Raw genomic sequence first — 24441 nt, 5'->3', positions numbered from 1 at the left:
TTCAAAATCTACAAAATCTCAACTTGTGTTATCAGCATCATATCATCCATTAGGCCTGAAACGGGGCTCATTTATACTGTACTTCCTCAGTGATTTGACAGAAGTCTGGTCTGACTGCCGGAGATAATGATAAACGGGATTCATTTATATGGCGACTCGCTCCCTTCAAGGTGCGATTTTCCAATGTCACCTCAGTCAGCCGTTCATATAAGGATGATGAGGATGTATGCTACCAGTGCTTCATTCACACCCTGACGACAAATGGAACAACTGAGGGTTCAGTACCTTCCTCAAGGATACTTCCCACAAGGCTGCAGAGAAAACACCTTGGTTAAATCTGATTCTATAGTCAGACAGTCGATTACCATATTCATTAGTTTGAGCCGAGTAGTCTTTTTATTTTCTACATGAGCTGCCACAAGGGCCATTAAACCACGGATCTGTCAAAATTACATTGTTTGTTTTAAAAGGCAAACAAATAAAGCACATCTGTAGTTAGTAGAGCACTACGATTTTAATGTATTGATGGCGCTTGAGAGGTTCTGCAAAGAGGAATGAGCGAAACTGCCCAGAGATAGGTGTGCCAAGCTCGTGGTGCCATATTTATAAAGACAAAGGTTGTAAATGGTACAAAAGGTGCATCAAAAATGTATTAAACAAAGGATGTGAATGTGTTATTATATGTGTTATGAGATGGTGAAAAGTCCAGGGTGAACCCTGCCTCTCGGCCAATGGGACCCGGGACCCAAATGAGGACACGCTCTGAAGAAAATGGATGGATGGATGGATGGATGGATGTATACCAGGCAAGTTGGGAAACCGGCACTTTGGAAAAGAAACCCTGTGACGGAAGTGCCATGATCTAAAGAGCCCGTCTCTTCAAATCCAAGTTAAGGATTCTCTCCGCCGAGTTCTGTAACCAAAGGGTGTCAGAAGTGGGATTGTTAACAGTGAGCCATCCAATTCCAATTGGACAGTTGACACTTTAAATAGGTGACCGGTACCTACAGTACATGGGACACGGTTCTGCCGCTGGAAGGCGGCTTCCTCACCGATCCAAAAGCATAAATTTAACTTAAAAAATACTCTCCATCGGTGTGTACGTTTATAACTCGAAGTATACAAGGTGTGTCAGAAAAGTTGCAGGACGAGTGTCACAAAAGATTTCAAATACGAACTCCAAGTTTTCCTCTTTAAGATAATACCCCTGGAGTCTAACACATTTCTCCAGCCTTCTCTGCCATGCAAGTATTTTTCCGGGATCCTCCGCAGATCTGTCGCCATGGCCATCTTGATGTCGTCCACGTCTTCAAAACGGGTCCCCTTGATGAGCCTCTTCCGCTTCAAGGGAAAGAGGAAAAAAAAAAAAAAAAAAAACACGGAGCCAGGTCGGGCGAGTAGGGAGGTTGCTCCAGCACAGCGATGTTCTTCTCGCCCAGGAACTGGTGAAGCACAGGATCTCTTTGTAAATGTGCTAGTTGATCTTCTGGCCCACGTTGAAGGGAAACATTCTTAGTTAGGATTTGAAATACAGTATGTTTTGTGACGCCAGTCTTGGAACTTTTCTGACACTTTGTACACGCGCTGTAGCGGTACATGAAATGTATACTCTGCCGGGGAAGTGTCCACCATTTACAGAGACATCCATTTCTTGCATAGTTGGAAATAATATCAGCTTTGTTTGTAAAAAACGAACACTTCTGTTTTCAAATGTTTGCATTTTCATTCTACAAGAAATTGTCATGTAAATGAATGATGAACACTGTATTGTTTTATTAGTTTTGAGAAGGGTGTCTTTGAAATAACCTCTACCGCAGTTTTTAAATTATAAATGAAAACATAGTTGTCTAAACATGAGGATGATTCTTTCACCAAATGTTATGGAATATTTCTGGAAAGTTTACTGCTCTTAATCACTAAGCTGTCTCATCAAATACATATTTTAAGAGCAAAGTAGTATATATGTACCATGGCTACATATTCCCTCGTAAACGTTAATTGGCTAAGTGCAGCAGTTCTCCTCATCAAGTGACACAGACGTCTAATTAGCCGGGATACACATGGGACAAATGGAGAAACCTGGCATCATTCGCATTTACAATTAATCGAGGTAACTAGCAGAGCTAAAGTGTAGATGCACTGTACTCTCATACCACTAGAGAATAATAAGTGGTCACATCAACAGAATACGTCCCCCAAAAGAGGAAAAGGTCAAACTCAGCTTACACACGTCACCATTTCTCAAAGGAACTATTGGTAAGTGCTACGATCAAATGAAGACAGCGAGATCTGTTTATCGCATCTACACCCTCCAATCAATATTAAAGGTTTTTAAACAAACAAACCTCACGATCAGAAAAATTGCACCAGAGTTTGTTTTAACCAAACTAACCTTGTCAAGTGTAAACACAGCCTCGGCCCACTATGTATATTAATGAGGGGCAATACTTTATCAGCAATTTTTGGACTGTAACAATTTCCTCTGGAGAAAGAGCCCTTGACTTTGCAGTGGATTCAAGTTCCAGCCGTATCCCCGAGTCACGACCTTTGAATAGTGGCTAAAAGAATGAGAGTGCTGGTCAGCGGCATGTTAAGGTTGTCTTCTTTTTCTCTTTCTTCTTATTTTACCTCCTGCAGTGTTAGAAATCCATGATTTGAAAATGAATTGAAATAAAAGGATGGCTGGGTATTTAGAGCCTTTGTCAAAGCTTAAAAAAAAAAACTTGTTTAATTTGAAAAAGTTAAAAAGGTCATTCAAGTGTCTCCTGTGTCTCAGTGATGTAGTCATGAGGTCATGGCCAACTTGGTTGACGTAATTGCCATGACTACAGCTAAGCAGCCATTTAATTCAGGCCAAATGTCTCATCCAGAAGAAGTCATGTTGCCGATACTTTTATTCAATAAGTAAACATACACTACTCATCTGGACACAACAAAAACAGGAAAACCAACAAAAATGTTTTTTTTTGGTGAAATGAGAAAGGAATTTGAAAAAACGTAAGGCTGGATTCGCACTCCAACAGGGGTCCCCAACAACCAGGTCGTGAACCCGCACCGGTCCACAGGGCATTTAATATCGGACTGCAAACAAAAACTATTATATGAGCTGGTGCTAGTTACAGTGGGTACTGAAAGTATTCAGACCCCCTTAAATGTTCCTTCTTTGTTATATTGCAGCCATTTGCTAAAATCATTTAAGTTCATTTTTTTCCTCATTAATGTACACACAGCACCCCATATTGACAGGAAAAAAAATATTTAGAAAGAAAGACTGAAATATCACACAGCCGTAAGCATTCAGACCCTTTGCTGTGGCACTCATATATCGAACTCGGGTGCTGTCCGTTTCTTCTGATCGTCCTTGAGATGGTTCTACACCTTCATTGGAGTCCAGCTGTGTTGGATTATACTGATGGGACTTGATGAGGAAAGCCACACACCTGTCTATATAAAGACCTGACAGCTCACTTTGCATGTCAGAGAAAATGAGAATCATGAGGTCAAAGGAACTGCCCGAAGAGCTCAGCGAAAGAATGGTGGCGAGGCACAGATTTGACCAAGGTTACGAAAAACTTTCTGCTGCACTTAAGGTTCCTGAGAGCACAGCGGCCTCCATAATCCTGAAACGGAAGACGTTCGGGACGACCAGAATCCTTCGTAGAGCTGGCCGTCCGGCCAAACTGAGCAATCGGGGTAGAAGAGAGGTAAAAAAAAAAAAAGAAGACAAAGATCACTGAGGCTGAGCTCCAGATATGCAGTCGGGAGATGGGAGAAAGTTCTAGAAAGTCAACCATCACTGCAACCCTCCACCGGTCGGGGCTTTATGGCAGAGTGGCCCGAGGGAAGCCTCTGCTCAGTGCAAGACACATGAAAGCCCGCATGGAGTTTGCTAAAAAAAAATTCAACAATTTAAAAAAAAACACCTGAAGGACTGCAAGATTGTGAGAAATAAAATGCTCTGGTCTGATGAGACCAAGATAGAAATTGTTGGCCTTAATTCTGAGCGGTATGTGTGGAGAAAAGCAGGCACTGCTCATCACCTGTGCAATACAGTCCCAACAGTGAAGCGCGGTGGCGGCGGCATCATGGTTTTCAGCTGCAGGCACAGGGGGACCGGCTGCAATCGAAGGAAATGCGAATGCGGGCCGAGTACGGGGACGAAAATCCGCTCCAGAATGCTCGCGACTTCAGACTGGGCCGAAGGTTCCCCTTCCAACGAGACAATGACCCTCAGCACACAGCTAAAATAACGAAGGAGTGGCTTCAGAACAACTCTGTGACTTTTCTTGAATGGTCCGGCCAGAGCCCTGACTTAAACCCATTGAACATCTCTGGAGAGACCTGAAAATGAACAACATTTACCATCCAAGATGAAAGAACTGATTACCCCGAGACTGGATGAACTCGTTTAAGAGAAACAAGGTTTCCACTCATTACGATAACTACATTCAGCATAATGTTCTGTGTTTCATCATTTGTTTTTATTTGTCCCTATGCAGGTCCGTCAGAATATGCCTTTACATGAAACCGGTCCATGCCGCAAAACAAGTTGGGAACCGCTGCACTAGAAGCTTTGTGCCTGCAAATGTAAATCCAGCCTAAGAAACAAGCAGGAAAAGGAGCAGAAGGGGATGCTTACACAAATTCATCCGGGCAGTATGTAGCCAACTAGAGCAAAAGGTTTAGGCTACCATTCATTAATCTGTGCTGTTTTGTTTTTTTTTGCAGGACAAACGAAACAAAAAAAAATACATCTGTCGTCTACACACAGGAAATGTCTTCACAAAAACAAATTCAATTGTTCTCAAGCAATTCCATAGTTACCGTATCTTGTAATGTGTAAATAGCAAACTTCGTATCAGCGGAGTACAAGCGTATCAGCCAGGGAAACCAGACAGACTCCAGCTAAATTTATATGAAACTGTTTGGGTCATGACAAGATTAAGGGCGATGCAACAAACTAACCTTGACCAAGTAATTTTAAAACCCACTGCCTTATAAAGCATGTCAGACTAGAAGGTACCTGGCTTGCGTGTCCAATTATGAATAGATGACAGTGACAGGACGCTGTCTGCCGCTGACAATCTAAACTTTTACCTTTTCATGAGTGTATGTCTTCACAGAATCTCACAGTAAACATCAAAGTTCTCTTCCTGAAATACAGTATTGCCTCGATCCCACTCATTTTTGTTGCGGGCCACATTGTCGGTTCGGTTTCCCTCAGAGGGCCTCTACGACTGTGGCACCATATAAATGTTTCATCGCCTCATCATATATCGACATAAACACAACAAATTGATGGATAACTACTTTTGAAATCAGAAGTCAAGGATGATATCCATCCATGCATTCTCAACACCGCTTATCCAGTTCAGGGTCGCGGTGCGCTGCAGCCTATCCCAGCTGACTTCAGGCGAAAGGCAGACTACACCCTGAACTGGTCGGCAATCAATCGCAGGCCACATATAGACACGGACAACCGTTCGAATGGTTGTTTGTTTCTATGTGCCCTGCGATTGGCTGGCGACCGGTTCAGGGTGCACCCGGCCTCCCGCCCGAAGATAGCTGGGATAGGCTCCGGCAGCCCGCGACCCATTGTGAGCATAAGCGGTAAAGAAATGGATGGATCGATGTTCATGTTACAGTAAAGAGCGGGTTGGTAACCAACAAACTCTTGCAATATTTTGTTATTATTAATTATGACTATTTAGAAATGTTGACACAGATTTTAGCAAGAATCATATTTGCATTCGAGGCCACATAAAATGATGTGACGGACCAGATCTGGCCCCCGGGCTTTGAGTTTGACACCTGTGAAGACTGTGACTGTTCTTGAGTAGATTTTTCAGTCTGTGCTTTACAACGTACTTGATTATTTAGTTTTCTGATGACTTTTTACTCATTTAAACAGATATCGGTACTTTCTACTCCTTTGTCAAAAATAGCCGTGTTCCTTTTTTTTCCCAACATCCGCAGATGACAGCCGAACACGAGCACGACATAAAAAAAAGGACGTAAATAGAGAGAGGGAAAGTCGATTGCAGTTGAGATTCTGATTAGGATCTTGGTGACTTATGAGGTGAAAAAACAGTCACAGCAGCCACACGGAGGAACGTGGACCAGGGAGCATTAACGTCGATGACGCAACAGATTCGGCGAAACTACATATTGCTCGTCCAAGGCCTTATTTCGGAGGGCTGTTTGACGTTGTCCGCTCCGAGAAGGATTCGTCAGGGCTCATGACTGCAACCGACTGATCTCCGTCCGATATGGAATCTCAGGTGGTGAAGCGATTTTGAGCCACGTTCGTGGTGATTGCATTGTTTTGTGGCAGCCTAAAAAGCACCAGCTTCTGGCATTCAAAAAGTCTCAGTCTAATCTAAAACAAATTTAAAAAATAAAAAAGGAAACAGTCTATTTTTGTTTTGTTTTTATCATTAACTAATGAAGCATTTTTGCTCAGTTTACAAGCTTGGCGAAGCGAAAGGGGCCCGTTGTTTTGAGCCAATGCTCTGTAGTTTGATTTTTTTTTGTTTTGTTTTTTTAATGTAGTTGTACCAAGTTATCAAAACGGGCATCCCATTTTGACATTTTCCTTTTTACTTCTGTACTTAAGTACATTTTAGAGTCTACACTTTTCACACAAGTATCTCTACTTTTCGCGAGTACTTTTGCCACCTCCGCCTAGACGTGATTTTACTGCAGTCGTGTCGGCCTGCAGCACGCCCAGCAGCATAGAGTCTACGCTGGTCCCCAGAGCAGTGAGCTCTCTGCTGCCACTGCAGACGCAGTGGTAATTTCTCCAAAATGAACGTGATTTCACCAACACAGTGAATCTGAGGTGGACCCACTGATCCTTATTCACGGTGGATGAAATGATAATTATTCACGGGGCGGCAGCTCAGTCAATAAGGACGTCGTTTGGGGATCTGAGGGTTATGGCGGGTTCATACGCTGACGCAGAGCTCACAACACTATCATATCATAATTCACCAGATCTGGTAGATAACTCACTTACTCTAACATCGAATGCTGTAGAACAGGGGTGTCAAACTCAAATCCACGGTGGGCCAAAATAAAAAATTGGGACAACGTCACGGGCCAAACTCAATATTTAATGAACAATCACTACGATGTGCATGTCTCCCTTTTCTGCAGAAATGTAGCGTTGAAGTTTATCATTGACAACAAAGTTACATTTTGCTTCAACACTGAATCTGGAATAAACAAACTTTAATATAAACAGGAGAAATCGAATTTGCGATAAAAGACCTCAGTGGTATTTGTTTGTTGTTTAGTATTTAAATAGAAATTATTGAATTATTCTGTCTCCATCTTCGATTTATCTATCTCCAACTACCTTTGTTTTTTATTTAAATCTTATTTCAAAGGGCAACAACAAAACAACCCCCAAAAAATAAGAATGTCCTTCAATACAAATCCAAACTTCCAACTATTAACAGTCCCTGCCTCGGAGCTGATAAAGGGCATTAAAAAGAACATGAATTCAATGATGTTATGTTCTCTGTTACAGCCACGTCGCTCTGCACACGACAAACAGGTCTGCCTTTGACTTTCGCGAACAGACCGCCTGCCTCCCACCTGTCTTGGAAGTGAACTGTTTTGGGCCATTTTGGGGACGGGGAAGCGTACATTTGCTCGAGGGGGCCGGTAGCGTCGTCGCTAACGGCTGCAGCAGAAAGGGAAGGGGCGCTCGCCGGTCGAGACCGACGGGGCCAACACACGAGCAAAGCATTCTGGGATTTGTCACATGAGTGGCGCGTGTGCTATATACCGGCGGACCGGCTCTAATGCACATTTGATATGGTCTTGCGGGCCAAATATAATTACATCGTGGGCCAAATTTGGCCCCCGGGCCTAAGGTTGACATATATGCTATAGAATAATAATAACATAAAATACAGTAAAGTTGGACAAATTGCTCCCACTTAAAGATGGACATATTGATTATTCATAATAGTGAGCACCATTGGTTCGTCACGATGAGTACACGATTCTTCACGATGAGTTATGATTACACTATTTCAAAAGGATGATTTTCTGCCACCTAAATAAAATTCTAATTACTGAAATAAAACCTGGATGGTGACAAGAGACCAAAGACCGAAGGCTTGCGATACTCCAAAATGTGAAGCACTACTGCACACCGAGCAACGCGGCCATCACTGTGTCGGGGTGATCGATCGTTCCCAACAGCCGGCCACACTTACTCCTTTATTGTCACCTGTTTCCTCTCTTTGTAGGAATCAGCGTCTTCCTTGACAATCGCATCATGTTTTTGTGGTTCAATAGAAAATAATTCAGAGCATATTGTACTGCATGTGGAGCCCCAAAACGCGATACAGGGTCACAGTTTTTGGGCTGCGGCGAATAGTCGCCACCTGTCATTTTGAAGCGTTAAACCAAATCTAAAGGACTGTATCGTTCACTTCCAAAAGTTGTGAAGGACACGTCGCTGCGCTATCGGTGATTTTGCGAACTATCAACACTCCGATTGGAAAGAGGCCAAAACAACGCACACTGTAGTTTGTGACTTTGGGCAAATCTGTCCTTTCTGCTTCAATTTTGCAATCATGGGTTATACATCTCTGTCACCACAAGGTCACTCTCGACACCTGCAATCTTCACACTCACTCACTCACTCGCTCACTCGCTCACTCGCTGGCTCACAAAGCCTAATGGAGAGAGTAGAGGTCCTGCGTAAAGCGTGCGAGGAGAATTTTAATTTCCTTCTTCCTGCTCTGCTTAGCCGGCTACTTTTACTCACACCGCAAGCAGCAATTATTTATGTCGCCAATCCAGTGGCGCTCCTTGCCGTGTGATTGTTTCTCAACTCAAACCGGTTGCTAAAGTCTAGACAACCTTTTGCAGCATCGGCGAACGCGGATAATGCTGGCATTCCAGACGTGCCTGAACTACACACGGAAAACACTTAAACATACAAACGGTATCGCGTTTCAGACAGCCAAACAATGCAACAGCGTGCCACTCACTTGATGAAGTAGCTGGCTCCTTCGTCCGTGAAGCCCTCTTCCCATCCTCTGGGCAAATCTGGCAGAGGAACGAGACATCGAATCAAAACTACGACGAGCCGTCCGCCAAATCCCCCGCAGGTAGACGGCGATTCGGACAATCTGCGGCGTACCTGAACGTATCATGTGTCCGGAATTAACAGGCTCGCCAGTTCGCGGGTGAAGCCAAGTGGTGCTGCGAGTTTTGTCGCTGGAAGGGGATACAAAAAAGACACCTGTTACTCGGTAAACGATGGAGGAACGAAGCTCGCCGTGAGTCGTCCACCCGGTGGCGACGGCTGACTGGCTCAGAAGTGGCTCACTTGATGAAAAACACGCGGCCGTCCCGACAAACTCCGTAGGACCAGTGGTCAGGTAGGGTGTCCCGTCCGAGCGGTGCCGCCATGATTCTTCTTTTCCGCGTCGACTTCCCCCTTCCACCTCCCCCACCTCCCTCACCCTCACCCTCTCTCTCTCTCTCTCTCTCTCTCTCTTTCTCGTCCCTTCTCTCTCCGCCGACTTGTCCACCACCGAGCGCAAATAATCCCACTGCTCAAGCCGCATACTTTTAAAGGGCCAGAAAGGCGAAGGCGCCGTCGACCTCACTCCACCACTGCGGCGTTTGAGCTTCTATTCCGTATCCTCGATATCCATCCCCAGGGCCATGTTTTGTCCTCACTAGTATAAAATCCTCCCGCCTGCAGTTAGTCACGTTTTTCCACTTCTAGTGCCACTTTTTGGCCTACTAGTGTTGTTATGATACTTTAAATTCTGATTTAAACGCGATACCTGCTTCAAGTTCCTAAATACCGATACAGAAATGATACCGTGACCCCAAAAAATGTCATTTAAAAAAATGAGTACAAGCCCTGGAATGCATAGATGACAAAAATGTGGTACTTAAAATTCTTAGTAGTATATTTCTGGTCATTCCGAAAATAATATTGGGCAGTGGAGGTTATTCAATTAACGTATTCTATATACACAGACCCACTTCTTAATTGCAGTGGATTCAAGTGACACGAACAAACACTGTATTACGTGTGTCGAATAAATGCTCAAGCAGATTTTCATGATTTGTGGCGTTTGGCAGAAGTTCTGACCCGCAGCTGAGGATAGAATATTCAAGTAAGTCCGCCAGAGGCAAGGTGTAGCATGGCACTCCCGTGGGTGCTGTGAAGGGACATAACACCAGCATGTGGCCCATAATAAGATCAAATGTGCCCGTAAAGTGGGGTACACGCATCCCGGTTTACAAAATGTAAGAGATCCTACACGTGGCGACGAAAAATTCCAGATTCCTCAAGTCACTTCCAAGTGCATCCATCCATCCATTTTCTTCCGCTCATCCAGAGTCAGGTCGCGGGGGCAGCCGCTTTAGCACAAAAACCCAGACTTCCGTCTCCCCGGTCACTTCGGGGGGATCCCGAAGCGTTCCCGAGCCGGTCGGGAAGCCTCTTCTAAAAATGATGCACAACAAAGCCCACAGAGAGTTGGCCGAAGGCAAGCCCGCTCAGGGCATGCATTACTGGAGCCGTGTCCTACGGTGTGATAAGACCAAGATAAACGTGTTTGGTTCTCAGATGGCGCCAAGCGTGTGTGGCGGCAACCAGGTGAGGACTACTCAGAAAAGTGTGTATTGCCTACGGTCAGCACTGGAGAGCTCCAGTCGATTGACGCACCCGCGAATGCCAGCGTGGACTGTCACGTAATGAGACATGCTGGGCAGCAGGGAAGTACTGCGGCTTGGTCATTCAACATCTAAAGTTAAGACCAAGTCTTTCATTGTTTTCGTGTGTTCATTTTAACCGTAGCATGACATATTTGTACACTTCTAGTCCTTCCTTCCTTCCTTCTGACTAAAGGAACAGAATTCGCTCCAGTTTACAGGTTCTACTTTATTCAAGTTTGATACGGTGACTGTATCAGAATCCATGCATGTATACATCGACAGGAAAAGACTGAGTGTGTACCATAAAGTGAAGCTTTTCGCAGCATCGTCTTCTTTGGAAGAGAGAGCCTTTCCTGATATGTGCTTACTCTGCATTAAACGGTTATTTAACAGATTTCACTTTAGGCCTTGTGAGTGCCGAGCACAGCAGCTACAATATATCCTGACAGGTTCTGTTTATATCCTTTGTATAGAGAAATGGTATACATGAGCATCCCTGAGCAGTAAGAAGCTCGATAACCTTTATTGTGGATTACTGTGTACCGTCACAGGAGCCACACGTACAGAAAAACTACTAATTTTGCTACAACCTAACAGCCATTCAATGGCAGTGTTCTGTGTAAGGAATTGTGCAACATAAATAAAGATTAAGTTCATTCAAATAATTTTCAATCGGTTCGGCTTTTTCCCCAATCAGTCTTTAAAAAGACACAATATTGCAACATTGTACACACTGCAATATAACCAGCTCATCTCGTTTCTTTTTTTTTGTTTGTTTTGTTTTTTTTGACCTTGACATGATTTATCGTCAACAGCAGCACTTATGCACATACACCAATTTACCCTAAAAAAAATCATGCACATACTCTATGTATGTACAGTATACACACCCGAGGCAAGGTGACTCGATGATATTGTCTTCTCTTCTGAGGTCTTCCTCATTGCTGAGTGTGCTAACAGTCCTAAAAGGGGGAAATGAGTTAAAGACCTCTCTTTAAATGTAGAATATTCCTTGTTATTTGTAAATGCCAACAAGAAATGAATCATATATTTTCTGAGATTCTCTTTTGCCATCCAATATATTTCAACAACAACAACATGCATGCTCTCAGTATATATACACTAATGTGTTTTGAACTTTCCATGGAGTTAACGTGGAAGAACATCCATTGATCCATTTTTCTATCGCGTTTCTTCTGGAGCCCGTCGTCGCAGCTGACTTTGGGCGAGAAGCGGCGGGGTACGCCCTGGACATATACAGTAGATAAACAACAATTCACACACACACACACACAGAATCACTCACACCTATGGACAATTTAGGCTTCCATTAACCTGACATGCATGTTTTTGGAATGTGGGTCCCACGATGGAGGAAGCTGGAGAAAACCCACACAAACATGGAATGAATATTGCAAACTCCAGACAGGACGGCCAGAACAACGATTCAAACCCCAGACCTAAAAAAAAAAAAAACCGCGAGGCCACGTTCTCACTGTGCTGCCATGGAAAAACATGATTATGAGAAAAAAATATATTGCTTTTTAATTTTACGAGTTCTGTCATTTATAACTTGCTCAATCAAGACCTATTGCCACAAAAGATTACAGTACTTAACATGGGCATGAGTAATCCACAGCGACTGTATGGACATGGACTCAGCAAACAGACAACAAGGGGGACCTCTGCTGGAGAAAGAGCTTTATACAGCTAATGCCTGAGTTGCTCAGTACACAATGTCAATACTGCACTCTCTTGGGCGAGAATGGAACCTCTAAAATCACACGACCCTGAAGTCATTTGGAATTTGACCGATATAAGAGGGGGGGGGGGGAGTATATTTTACAGACCTTTTGATGAATGTCAAATAATTCATTTCAATGGGAGGAGAAGAATTTACACCAGAGGTTATGCGAAATATAATTGCATGATCTGTTCAACTGAGGAAGTCGGCAATTTTATCTGAGGTGGCAAGCATCACGAGGAGATGGTTTAGGCAAATATATAAAGAAATAAAAAACACACACACACACATTTTCAGTGACTTGGACGATTGTTGTTTTTTTGTGTTTAACGTCTCTTGTATTTTTTTAAATGACTGGTAATTAACACTAAAGTTCTTACTGAGTACAGTATTTACAGGAGAGACATTAAATATTGCTGTACGGTAAGATAACAAGAACAGACCAGCAGACTGATCATAAAAAATACTTTACTCATTGTCCGCTAGGGGGCAATAAAAAAACCATGTAGGGGGGGGGGGGGGGGGGGGGGTGAGCGGAAACATCATTCTTCATTGTATGAAGAAAGTCACAATGTTACCTCCTCTCAATCCACGCGAGATGCTCAAATGGCCACTGATGTGATTCTATCTGGGTCAGGATTTATACTTCGAAGAATACCGCTGCCAAAGTAGAGTAGTGTGGCTCCATACAGTAGATAGTTGCACAAGACATGTAATCAGCATATCGATGTGTCTATTTGAGCTGGCCGGTTAAGTCAATCCATTTGCTAGTTCGCTTTGCACGGAAGCAGAACAAAATGGATAATAAGCTCTTTTAAAATATAAATGAGCACTTACATGAGAGACATCAACACCGCATCGCACACTCAAACTGAGTTTTCATTCAATCATTTTAACTGTAATCCGGCTGAATAAACGGTCTTTGTGGAAATACAATACCATTACATATGAAGACTCAAGGACGGCTACGTGATGTGAAAACTGGATGTCTGAGATGAAATGTCACCCCCGAGGATTACAGAAGAATAAGTGACCTCAATGTACAGTCTCTCTCAAGTAGGTTAGTTGCGCCTGTAGTATCTCTCAGGTACGTGGGACCTGTGATGTAAGAGGCAACACTTGAAGCCATTGCACCGCACAGATATTGTTCATTTTTTTTCCTAGAAAACAATAAGAAAAATGTGATAGACTGCATTGCAGTCGTGAAAAGTTCAAGTGTGCAACAGAGTCAAAACACGACTGGAAAACGGGCAAGTTTGAACCGTTCCATCAGACTCTATGTGTGCAGTAGAATAAATGGGGATGCGAATTGATAGGAATTTAGCGATTCCGCTTATCATTATCGATAGTTCGATACTGCTTATCGATCCTGATTCTCTTATCGATTCTAATTGGGATTTCAGCCAGTCCGTATATCAGCTCTCTTTGAATCCACCAGGTGTCGAGTTGAGGTGTCGCCCCCCCACTGGAAACGTTTCCCAATATATGGCACTTTAGCTACTAACATTTGGGAATATTCCAGTCCTGCTTTTGTATTCAACTAATTCAGAAATGAAACAAAGAATTGTTCTGTTAAAAAAATAAAAAAGCAACATTTCGCAGACACCTGGTTTTGCAGAATACCTTCTGTATGATTACAGAAAGGCACTTTTTAGAACGTGCCCCCTCCAGAGAGAGTCAGGGGAGCCTCCCCAGTGGCACAACCGAGAGCCGAGCATCAGCGAGCCCTGGCAGCCAGTTCTCCACACTTCATTTGTCCTCTCTCTCTTCCGTCATTCTCGCCTTGACATGAACCCAAACACCGCCGAGAGCGCGACGCTTTAACCAGCCCGGTCAAACAGCTGGTTCTGTTTTTTTTTTACGACATTTTTTTAAATTATTATTATTATTATTATTATTATTATTATTTTCCTAGCTCTTCCTCTTGCTCCCTGCTTTCCCTTTTGCCGCATCGACTGAGTCACACCAGAGACCGAGGCCCTGTCAGCGGCCTCGACAGTGTTTCAAAGGGCTTTTTATTTGTTGTTGTTTTTTCTACTGCAATCGATAGGCGGAAATGTCTGTCAAGCAAACAAAAGATTCCAAGCAATTCAATTACTGGGAAGTTTTTATTTTTTTAATTTCTTCTTTTAATCCATACCTGCAGATGCAGTGGAATACAAAAGATATCAAGTATATGGGTTGATCATCTGGTAAACCTTGAAACTTTCTGAATAATTTTGAAAGCAAAATGCATGCACCTTTTCAAGACTTGTCATAGTCACCTCGAGAGATCGGGTATGTTTGCAGTCAAATTAAGTTCAACCGTCCCTTCAAGATGCTGGTCGACCTCGCGTGGCAACACACCTGATAACGGTTGGCTCGCTTGCCTTTTTGTGCAACTTTAGACAGCTATGTTTCCAGGAAATTCAATAATATGTGAAAGGAAGTCGTATGAGAACATAAGTAAATAACAACTATGGTAAATCGATTATTTATTTACCCCTGTGTTATAGCACAAGGTCTCCAATGATGTCACGAATGTATGGTTGAGCCGTCGCAGCAAATTAAAGCTGTCACAAGGTAGCATGCAAACGTTCTGAGGCGAGTAGGGTTGAAGTACAATCACAGATTCAAAGCAATTGCTTATGTTTCTCTTCAGATATCAGAAATTACAGTATATGCTGTTGAAATTCCTCCCAACGCGTTGCTTCTATATTCTAAGCATAAAATGACATATCGCTGAATATGAAGTTGGCCATATTTAGAAATAGGAGGTTGCGGCCCAGCGATGTGCAGTTTTGATCTTTGAAGATGCGACTCTCTACGCAAGGGGTCACTAACCTTTTTGAAACAGTGAGCTACTTCTTGGGTACTGGTTAATGTGCAAGGCTACCAGTTTGATACGCACTTTTGAAAAAACGATTTTCCTCAAATTACAAAGACCGAAAAACCAAATGTTAATATCAATAATTGTACGATATATTCACGCTTAAAACCTGGAGACGTATTTATTGTGTGTGAAAGCCCGTACATTTTCTATTGGCTGTTACATCTCATCTGCTATGCGGGGACTCAAATATTTAATCGCAGCAACACCAGTAGCCGAGCGTCAGCCACTCATGAAAACCAGTTGGCGAACCCGACAAGTTGCGCAGCAGTTCAGTCTCTTTCAGCTGCATCACTCAGTGTCCGGCAGACTTTAGATCGCTTGAAGACTCAGAATTGTCCACAGGTGGGGATGTGAAGGTTTTTATTTGGGGGCGGGGGGGTTTCCGATATGTGCCCTGTCCTGTGAGTCGAGGGTGTATCCCCCCGATCGAAGATCGGAACACTATTCCGTGGATCGGCCGTGGCCCGATGGTTAAGATCATCGCCTGCCGCCGTGGGTCTTGACCTAGGTTCAAGACCCCAACTGGAGCATCCGCCAACATCCCCCGGACTCACGGCTGTGGTGTCCTCGAGCAAGACCCTGATACCCCGGGCGCTTCGGCTACCCTCTGGTCCGGTGTGTTCCGCTCACATGTGTACGTGTTCACTGTGATGGGTTAAATGCAGAGAACACGTTTTGTGTGCATGCATGCATGTTCATGACAATAAAAGGTGATTCTTCTTCTTCTCCAAAATGCCTGATCTCATTTTCTAGCATGAAAGTCAAGCTATGATGATGATTGTTATGCTGTCAGTCCTGATATTCCCTTTTGTAGGGTGGCATCGGGTTAGTATATCACATGGTAATTAAAAGAAAAAACGAATCAGAAAATCACTCGTCAAACCTAATCTTTGAACGTGGAAGCACTATTTTCCTCCAAATTGTGCAGATGACTCAAGCTACAAATAGAACTCTTACGAGCTGCACTTGGCAACTTTGGTCATAGTTCTGAAGGGCGAGAGCTTCAACTCAAAATATGGTGTCATGGCTTTCCAAGGAGAGGTCAGCTGTGGGCTGGAGGGGGAAAAAACGTATCCCTTTGATCCCTTTTACCAAACGCAAAGCGATCGGACGCCATCTGCCATTCCTTCTACCATACACTGTCTACTTGGTCTATTATGTACTATTCAGAGGTCTGTACTGGCTACCCGTTGACATTTTTGCCTGATCTTCAAACTTGCAGGAATGTTTTCTCGATTCTAAAGCACTGCAAACATCAACGTCAAACTAGTATGTTCGCTATTCCAGAAAAGGTAACGGGGATGATATATTTGCGCCTGGCCTTTTGCCGCATCGTAAGGATGTAATTGTTCAATGTCTCGAGATATAGCTACTACTACTAACCCCTATTGGACTGTCGTTATTCCCTTTCCACAGGCGAAAGGAAGAGCAGTGTTTTGAACAAACTAAGATCTGGTTGATTACAGTCGGCTCTACGATGTCCTCACCTGCCATATTGTAATAAGGCGTGTCATCAAGTTGCAGTCTCAAAAATGATGGGTTACTTGATTTCGAATGTAGTTGTCACAATAGCCTCTGACTGCGCGTCGTGCCAATGCTGTATCTGAAATGAATTGATTTCAACTAAATGATGTGCACGCAGCACTGAAATAACTTTCACATTTGAGGTGAGTGGCCAAGCGGACAACTGCAAAAGGTCGCACTGAGCAGCCATTATGATATTGCGCATAGTATACCATTAAGGAAATCACTTTTGACTTGACTTATTCTGCTATCATTTTGGTGCAATACAGTAAAACCTTTGAACATAAACCTCCTAAAGTTTGTACAATTTGCGAACTAACCATCATTTTCAGGAAAATAACACACAATGTCAATCACGATCATTTTCATCCAAGAAAATGAGAACTATTGTTTTTCAACGGCATGAGAAACTTTTGACAGGTGTACACGCGACAGTGCGTCCAGTATGTTTGTGAGTCGTGTCACATCGTCATCGCACATATTTTCACACTGGTGTCATTTGTTCACATGGGACAGAGAGTAAATGGTTTGGTGAAATAGTTGTAATGGTTGGGTGACGGTCTTGTATAAAAAGCTGTTTGAGCATTTGGTAGATATCCTTATTGTCCAGCTCAAAGGTCGTGTACTAGTATGCTCTGTGTCCGCACTAGGAAGACATTTTAGCGCACCAGTAGAACAACTGTTTCTTACTCGTAACATTTTTTTCCACTGGCAGTGCAAATGCACTTTTACTAGCATATGCATGCGATTCAAAAACTTCAGTGTTTCAGATTCAGCGGTATAACGGCCCTGCAAAGGAAAGCCATAACTACAATGTGACCGGTGACCAAAAAAAAAAACACACACCCAAAAAAATGACTTTGACGTTCCTGCAACTCGTGCGTAGAAATCTCATACGGTACCGGAAGGCAGCGTGGAAAAAAACGGGATACTCGTAAGACACGGTCGTGCTACTAGTGCGCTGAATTGTCTCAAGTGTGAGGACAAGGAGCAAAATAGTGCATGCACCTTAAGATGGATATTGGATAAATAACGGTTTGCATATTGAACTTGCCAGGTGAAATTAGAACCAAAAAGGGGCAAATGATGGCAGAAATTTGAGAGAAGCATTCGTTATTATTTGCGTAGTTGAAAAACTTGAATGAGTTCCGGAGAGCGGCACGGTGGGCGACTGGTTAGAGCGTCTGCCTCACAGTTCCGAGGACCGGGGTTCAATCCCCGGCCCCGCCTGCGTGGAGTTGGCATGTTCGTGGGTTTTCTCCGGTTTGCCCAAACACGCGTGGTGCGTAGATCGAAGACTCTGAAATTCCCCGTCGGTGTGAATGTGAGTGCGAATTGTTTGTTTGTGTGTGTTGAGGGTGAACCTCCCCCGCCTCCTGCCCGATGATGGCTGGGATGGGCTCCACCACGCCCGCGACCCTTGTGTGGAGGAGCGGCCCGGAAAATGGATGGATGGAGTTCAAGTGATGAAATAGACTGTTTTTTTTAATTTCAGTCATACCCTCTTGTGGTCGTCTTTTCCCCTCTCTCTCTTCCAACGTGTAGCGGTGTAGTGAGAATGAAGGCGGTGCTTTCGAGGGCGGGGTCTGCGGAGGCCTCTGATTGGCCGCGCGCCGTCAAGTCACCGTGGAGAAAGTGTTTAAATAGCCAATGGCGTGCCTCCGTGCAGTACGTGTGGAAGTGCCCCGGAGCTCTCGGTCCTCTCTCGGTGGAAGACCGCGTCCGAGCGACATCTCGCTTACCTAACCCACTCAAAAAAAAAAAAAAAAAAAAAAAAAAAAAAGACAAGTACCATGGACGAGTCGAGTAGTTGACGTTTCCTCTAACCTTCTCTTTTTAAGCTTTCTTCCGTCCGATCAGCTAGCACCTGTCTATTGACGTGTTGGACTTTTCCCTTCTCCGAGCAAACTTAGCAGCGGACACCATGAAGTACATCATCGGCGTCGGCGGGTGAGTGGCACAAATGAATGGAGCTAAGCTAGCCGGGGTTAGCCGAGTTGCTAGGCCGGAAAGTGGCCGTGAGGGACACGTGGGGCGGCGGTGGCCACATCCGCGCTGCTCTTCTCTTGTCTTCTGGAGGCAGATCATTTCAGGGACTCGTTTGAGCACATTCCTCAGAAGTGGTTTGTTGGTTTTTCCTCTCTCTCTCTCTCCTTTTAAACGATGGTCGCGCGTGGAAACGAGAAGCTTTGGTTCTCCTTTCGAACGCCAATGGCGCTCAGCATAGATTGAGTAAGATGCGTGCTGCTAAAAATGGCGAGCGTGTAGTGCTGCTTCCAATCCATTTTTTGGATCCTTTTTGAAGTGCGAATTGGCACGCTTATCCACGCTGATAAGATTAAGTTCATCAATGGGTCATGGAGTACATAAACTACCAGAGTAATAGCTCAGATAAACGTTAATCCGTCGTCTTTTCATCGTTAGTTAACCATGAACTACGTTTTTTTATTTATTTTATTTTTTTTGTATATATATATTCCTTATAGCGTTACAAATGGAGGGAAAACCACCCTCACCAACCGCCTGGTCAAGAACCTGCCCAACTGCTGCGTGGTACACCAGGATGACTTCTTCAAGGTGAGCCGCCACCTTTTAATTTGCTTTCTAAATGTTCCTTATTAAGATCAGGATTACCAGCACAGGTCGGTGGGCTATTGCCATCTCTTTGTTCGATACGGTCCCGCTTCTATAGCTTCTATAGCTATACCCTTTAGCGTGCAGCGCTAGTGTATGTACCTTGGTACATCTTATCAATGTATGTTTCAGCCCCAAGATCAGATTGCAGTTGAAGATGGCTTTAAGCAGTATGATGGTAAGCCCGTGTTTGTATGCAAGGGTCTGCGTGGGTTCTCATCTGTAACATGCATGCTTTATGGCCTGTACGAAATCAAAGTTTCATTCTTGCGCTGTATTCTTCCGACTTTCCTATCCATCTCCAGTCATTACTGCTCTGGACATGGACGCCATGATGAGCACCATCGACGCGTGGCTTGAGAACCCGGTGAAGTTTGAGAAGTCTCACGGCGTCAATAACACCCCGGACGCCGAGATTCTGCCAGAGTCCGACCACAAAGAGGAGACTCGCATCCTCATCGTGGAGGGCTTCCTGCTTTACACTTACCAGTAAGAGCCCGTTCCTCCGAGACATTCCTGTCCCGTGACGCCTCTCGCCGGGAAAGAGGGAATCTTTAATTTTGCTCTTTCGCAGACCTTTGATCGACGTGCTGAACCAGCGGTTCTTTATTTCCATCCCCTACGAAGAATGCAAAAAGAGGAGGTGGTAAGTGTCACGCAGTTTCTTGAGAGATGGCGTTGTCTCATTTGCATTCGTTGTTGTTTGTATGCTACAGCTCGAGGAACTACACGGTGCCAGACCCCCCGGGCCTCTTCGACGGCCACGTCTGGCCCATGTACTTGAAACACAAGATCATCATGGAGAGGACAGGTGTTGATGTTTGTAAGTGTCCACTCTCATGTCCTTTTCCAATCAAATTTCCTGGCAATAAAAATGCCTTTTTGTGCGTGCGTGCGTGCGTGCGTCACTACAGTGCAGCTAGATGGAACAAAGTCAAAGGAACAACTGTTCAACTTTGTCTATGGGAACATCCTGAATAATATCCAACATTCTCTTTAACAAAGGTATCATTTTTGGATTTAAAAAAAACTTCCCTTTCATGTAAGGGCATTTCTGGAAGTAACCACTCGTCTTTCTGTATTTCAGGTCACGTGATCGGCTAACAAGGAGCACGTATTTAGCCTGCTTGAAGACCGGCTCGCCTCAAGTTTCTACCTGGCAGCTTATTTAGCTGACTGCCATGAGTTTTAAACATACAAAAATGTATCGATATGTAACTGGCGGCATCAAACGCTGGCATGATTTTATATCAAGCGTATTTATTGCTTTATACGGCCGACACTCCGCAGAGAACGGCTAGATGTATTCAGAGGATGGATGCATATGTCAATAAATGATCCTCAAGCCAACTTTTGTCGTTGTGATGACTGGAATTTGTGTGGAATGTCAATGCAAACTGCAGTACGTCATAAGGCATTTTCAAAACCGCACCCGTTATGTACCACTCGGAGCATGTGATGCCCGCTATCGGGGGCGACGCTGCTCTTGGTGCCCGTGATAAGTGGAGTGACGAGTTGGAGCCTCTCCCTCGTCACCTCCAATTAGAAGTACGGGCCTTATCTGTATTTAGACACATTGGGCCCCCCGGTTTTCTAAGAATAAATACATAAATTGCCATTATGACGCCAGCTGCACTAGGCACGAGGTTGTCTGATGTGGCAAGCAGATCTAGTAAATAGACCGTGTGGCCCTGCCCTTCGCGAGATAACCTCTCACACTCATGCCAGTGAAAGTTGACTGGCTTTGGAAAGTACAATTCCAATGAAGTTGGGACGTTGTGTTAAACATAAAGAAAAACGGAATACTACAATGATTTGCGAATCACGTTTGACCTATATTGCATTGAATACACTACAAGGACAAGATATTTCATGGTCAAACTGATCAACTTGATTGTTTTTAGAAACTAATCATGAACTTAGAATTTTCATGTTTGCCCCACTGTGTTACAGCACCTTTTCTTTGAACAACATTCAATAAACGTTTGGGAACTGAGGACACTCATTGTTGAAGCTTTGGCGGAGGAATTCTTCCCATTCTCGCTCGATGTACAGCTTCAGCCGTTCAAGTCTCCGGGGTCGTATTTTACGCTTCGTAACGCGCCGCACGTTTTCGATGGGAGACAAGTCTGGACCGCGGGCAGGCCAGTCTAGTACCGGCACTCTTTTACGACGAAGCCACGCTGTTGTAACGCGTGCGCAATGTGCTCTGGCATTGTCTTGCTGAAATAAGCAGAGGAGTCCGTGAAAAAGACGTCGCTCGGACGGCAGCGTATGTTTCTCCAAAACCCGTATGTACCTTTCAGCGTGAACGGTGCCTTCACAGATGTGTAAGTGACCCGTGCCATTGGCACTAACACAGCCCCATACCATCACAGATGCCGGCTTTTCAACTTTGCGTCCATAACAGTCCGGATGGTTCTTTTCCTCAATGTCCAAAAAACAATTTGAAACGTGGACTCGTCGGACCACATAACACTTTTCCACGTTGCGTCAGTCCATCTTCGATGAGCTCGGTCGGGCCCAGAGAAGCCGGCGGCGTTCCCGGGCGTTGTTGAGAAATGCCTTTTGCTTTGCACAGTCGCGTTTCAAGTTGCACTTCCGGATGTTGCGCCGAACTGTATTGACCGACATCGGTTTTTCCGAAGTGTTCCTGAGCCCACGCGGCGATATCCTTTACACATCGCTGTCGGTTTTCCGATGCAGTGCCGCCCGAGGGATCGAAGGTCACGGGCATTCGATGTCGGTTTTGGGCCTCGCCGCTTCCACGCGGTGATTCGTCCAGATTCTCGGAACCTTTTGATGACATTATGGACCGTAGAGGATGAAATCCCTCAATTCCTTGCAATTGTACGTTGAGGAACAATGTCGTTAAACCGTTGGACTATTTTCTCACGCACTTGTTCATAAAGAGGTGAACTTCGCCCCATCTTTGCTTGTGAACGACTGAGCAATTCAGGGAAGCAATCAATGTTCCCAATGAGCCTGTTCACCTGTGTTTGATGAGCATTCCTCAACTTTCTCAGTCGTGTTGCAGCCATCAAATTCTAAGTCAGTGATTATTTGCTATAAACAATCAAAGTTGATCAGTTTGAACATGAAATATCTTGTCTTCGTAGTGTATTATTCAATGAAATCTAGGCTGAGCACGATTTGCAAATCATTGTATTCTGTTGAACACAATGTCCCCAACGTCATCGGAATTGGGGTTGTACTTAAAGAGTGACTCTTAAACATTGTCATTTAATTACAGAAAAAGAAAAATGGTCGACAACCGCACATTGGCAGATCACTTGAATCTGTACAAATATATTTTAGAAATCAAACCCAACTTCCCTCGACTCCCACACCATTGATTCATTCGACTCGTAGTGTTTGCCGAGGCCTGTTATCTGCAATAACGAGCAATAATTTGGACTGGGTAAATGTCAGCAGAAGAACTGTCGCGATCTGGAACGATGCAGGTGACAACCCTCCGAGGGAGGTGCTTTCATTTTCTCCTTTCTTCCGTCACGCAAATGCTTCCGCTCGCTCTCCCGTCCGATCGAAATCCATTCGAAACGTGATATGCTGACATAGAACTACAAATGTGTTAGGTCAGTGCTTTACGTACGCTGTTACAAAGCCTATATGTTGCGTGGAAATACATAATTTTCCACTCCGACTTTTACATCGTAATGAATTCAATTATAGGTAGCCTTTTGAGAAAAAGGTCCCGATATGAATCTCGTTAGGTTGGCATTTACTTCAAATGTGGTCACGTGACAGGGCCTGAACTACGTATGTCAAACTCAGGCCCGGGGGCCAAATTTGGCCCACGATGTAATTGTATTTGGCCCGCAAGACCATATCAAATGCGCATTAGAGTAGACGGCACACGCGCCACTCATGTGACAAATCCCAGAATGCTTTGCTCGTGTGTTGGCCCCGTCGGTCTCGACCGGCGAGCGCCCCTTCCCTTTCTGCTGCAGCCGTTAGCGACGACGCTACCGGCCCCCTCGAGCAAATGTACGCTTCCCCGTCCCCAAAATGGCCCAAAACAGTTCACTTCCAAGACAGGTGGGAGGCAGGCGGTCTGTTCGCGAAAGTCAAAGGCAGACCTGTTTGTCGCGTGCAGAGCGACGTGCCATTCTCTGAGCCGCTTCTCCTCACAAGGGTCGCGGACGTGCTGGCGCCAATCCCAGTTATCATCGGGCAGGAGGCGGGGTACAGCCTGACCTGGTTGCTAGCCAATCGCAGGGCACGTACAAACAAACAAACAACCGTTCGCATTCAGAATCAGAATCCTCTTAATTTGCCGAGTATGTCGAAAAAACACGCAAGGAATTTGTCTCCCTCCGGTCATTGGAGCCGCTCCAGTACGACAACAGACGGTCAATTGACACAGAACACTTTGGACACAGAGAGGCAGTCACTGAGCAACAAAGGGTTGCTAGTCATCTGGTAATGCGGGCACCTTTTTTTTTTTTTTTTTTGACAATCGTGCAAAAAGACGCAGAGTCCTCGAGCGAGCGCTTAGAGCAGTTTCGAAAGACTAACATTGCAATAGTCCGGCGCAATGACCATTGTGCAAAGGGCGCCGAGACACTCTAACCAGTCGGCCACCGTGCCGCCTAAGTGAATTCATGTTTTTTATAAAGGCCTTTATCAACTCCTGGGCAGGGACTAGATTTTTATTGAAGGACATTCTCATTTTTGGGGGGTTGTTTTGTTGTGAGCCTTTGAAAAAAGAATTGCATCAAAAAGAAAGGTAGTTGGAGATAGATAAATAGAAGAGAGAGAGAGAGAGACAGAAGAATTTGTTATTTATTTAAATAGAAAACAACAAACAAATACCACAGAGGTCTTTTATCGCCAATTTGATTTCTCGTGTTTATAATATTAAAGTTGGTTTATTCCAGATTCAGCAAAATGTAAGTTTGTTGTCAACGATCAACTTTAGCGCTACATTTCTGGAGAGAAG

At 44.4% G+C, this 24441-nt stretch overlaps 2 protein-coding genes across 2 annotated transcripts in view; one reads left to right on the top strand and one right to left on the bottom strand.

Annotated features, from left to right (window-relative positions):
- plekha7b (pleckstrin homology domain containing, family A member 7b) overlaps positions 1-9529 on the bottom strand; it is a 96722-nt gene extending 87193 nt beyond the window's left edge. The window contains exons 1-3 of the mRNA XM_061700908.1: positions 9356-9529; positions 9167-9243; positions 9015-9072 (exon numbers count right to left, since the gene is read on the bottom strand). Of these exons, the coding sequence (XP_061556892.1) occupies positions 9015-9072; positions 9167-9243; positions 9356-9438 (218 nt within the window). The 5' untranslated portion in view covers positions 9439-9529. The remainder of the gene's footprint in view (positions 1-9014; positions 9073-9166; positions 9244-9355) is intronic.
- An 8973-nt stretch (positions 9530-18502) lies between these two features.
- On the top strand, positions 18503-20828 carry mibp2 (muscle-specific beta 1 integrin binding protein 2). Its single transcript, XM_061670898.1, has 8 exons — positions 18503-18794; positions 19331-19421; positions 19611-19656; positions 19784-19967; positions 20053-20124; positions 20195-20301; positions 20393-20483; positions 20566-20828. Exons 1-7 carry the CDS (start codon positions 18769-18771, stop codon positions 20476-20478), a joined length of 612 nt encoding a protein of 203 aa, XP_061526882.1. The 5' UTR covers positions 18503-18768; the 3' UTR covers positions 20479-20483; positions 20566-20828.
- Positions 20829-24441: the final 3613 nt, after the last annotated feature.

Source organism: Phycodurus eques, chromosome 2, assembly GCF_024500275.1.
Source record: "Phycodurus eques isolate BA_2022a chromosome 2, UOR_Pequ_1.1, whole genome shotgun sequence".
NCBI classification, from domain to species: Eukaryota; Metazoa; Chordata; class Actinopteri; order Syngnathiformes; family Syngnathidae; genus Phycodurus; species Phycodurus eques.
The sequence above is the reverse complement of the archived record's forward strand: the minus strand, read 5'-3'. Positions and strand labels throughout refer to the sequence as shown.

Bases quoted from the DNA above. Each gene is read 5' to 3' on its own strand.
- mibp2 (XM_061670898.1), top strand. From the start codon at position 18,769: ATGAAGTACATCATCGGCGTCGGCGG. The intron at 18,795-19,330 runs GTGAGTGGCACA...TATTCCTTATAG, and splicing joins TACATCATCGGCGTCGGCGG to CGTTACAAATGGAGGGAAAA. The intron at 19,968-20,052 runs GTAAGAGCCCGT...GCTCTTTCGCAG, and splicing joins TTCCTGCTTTACACTTACCA to ACCTTTGATCGACGTGCTGA.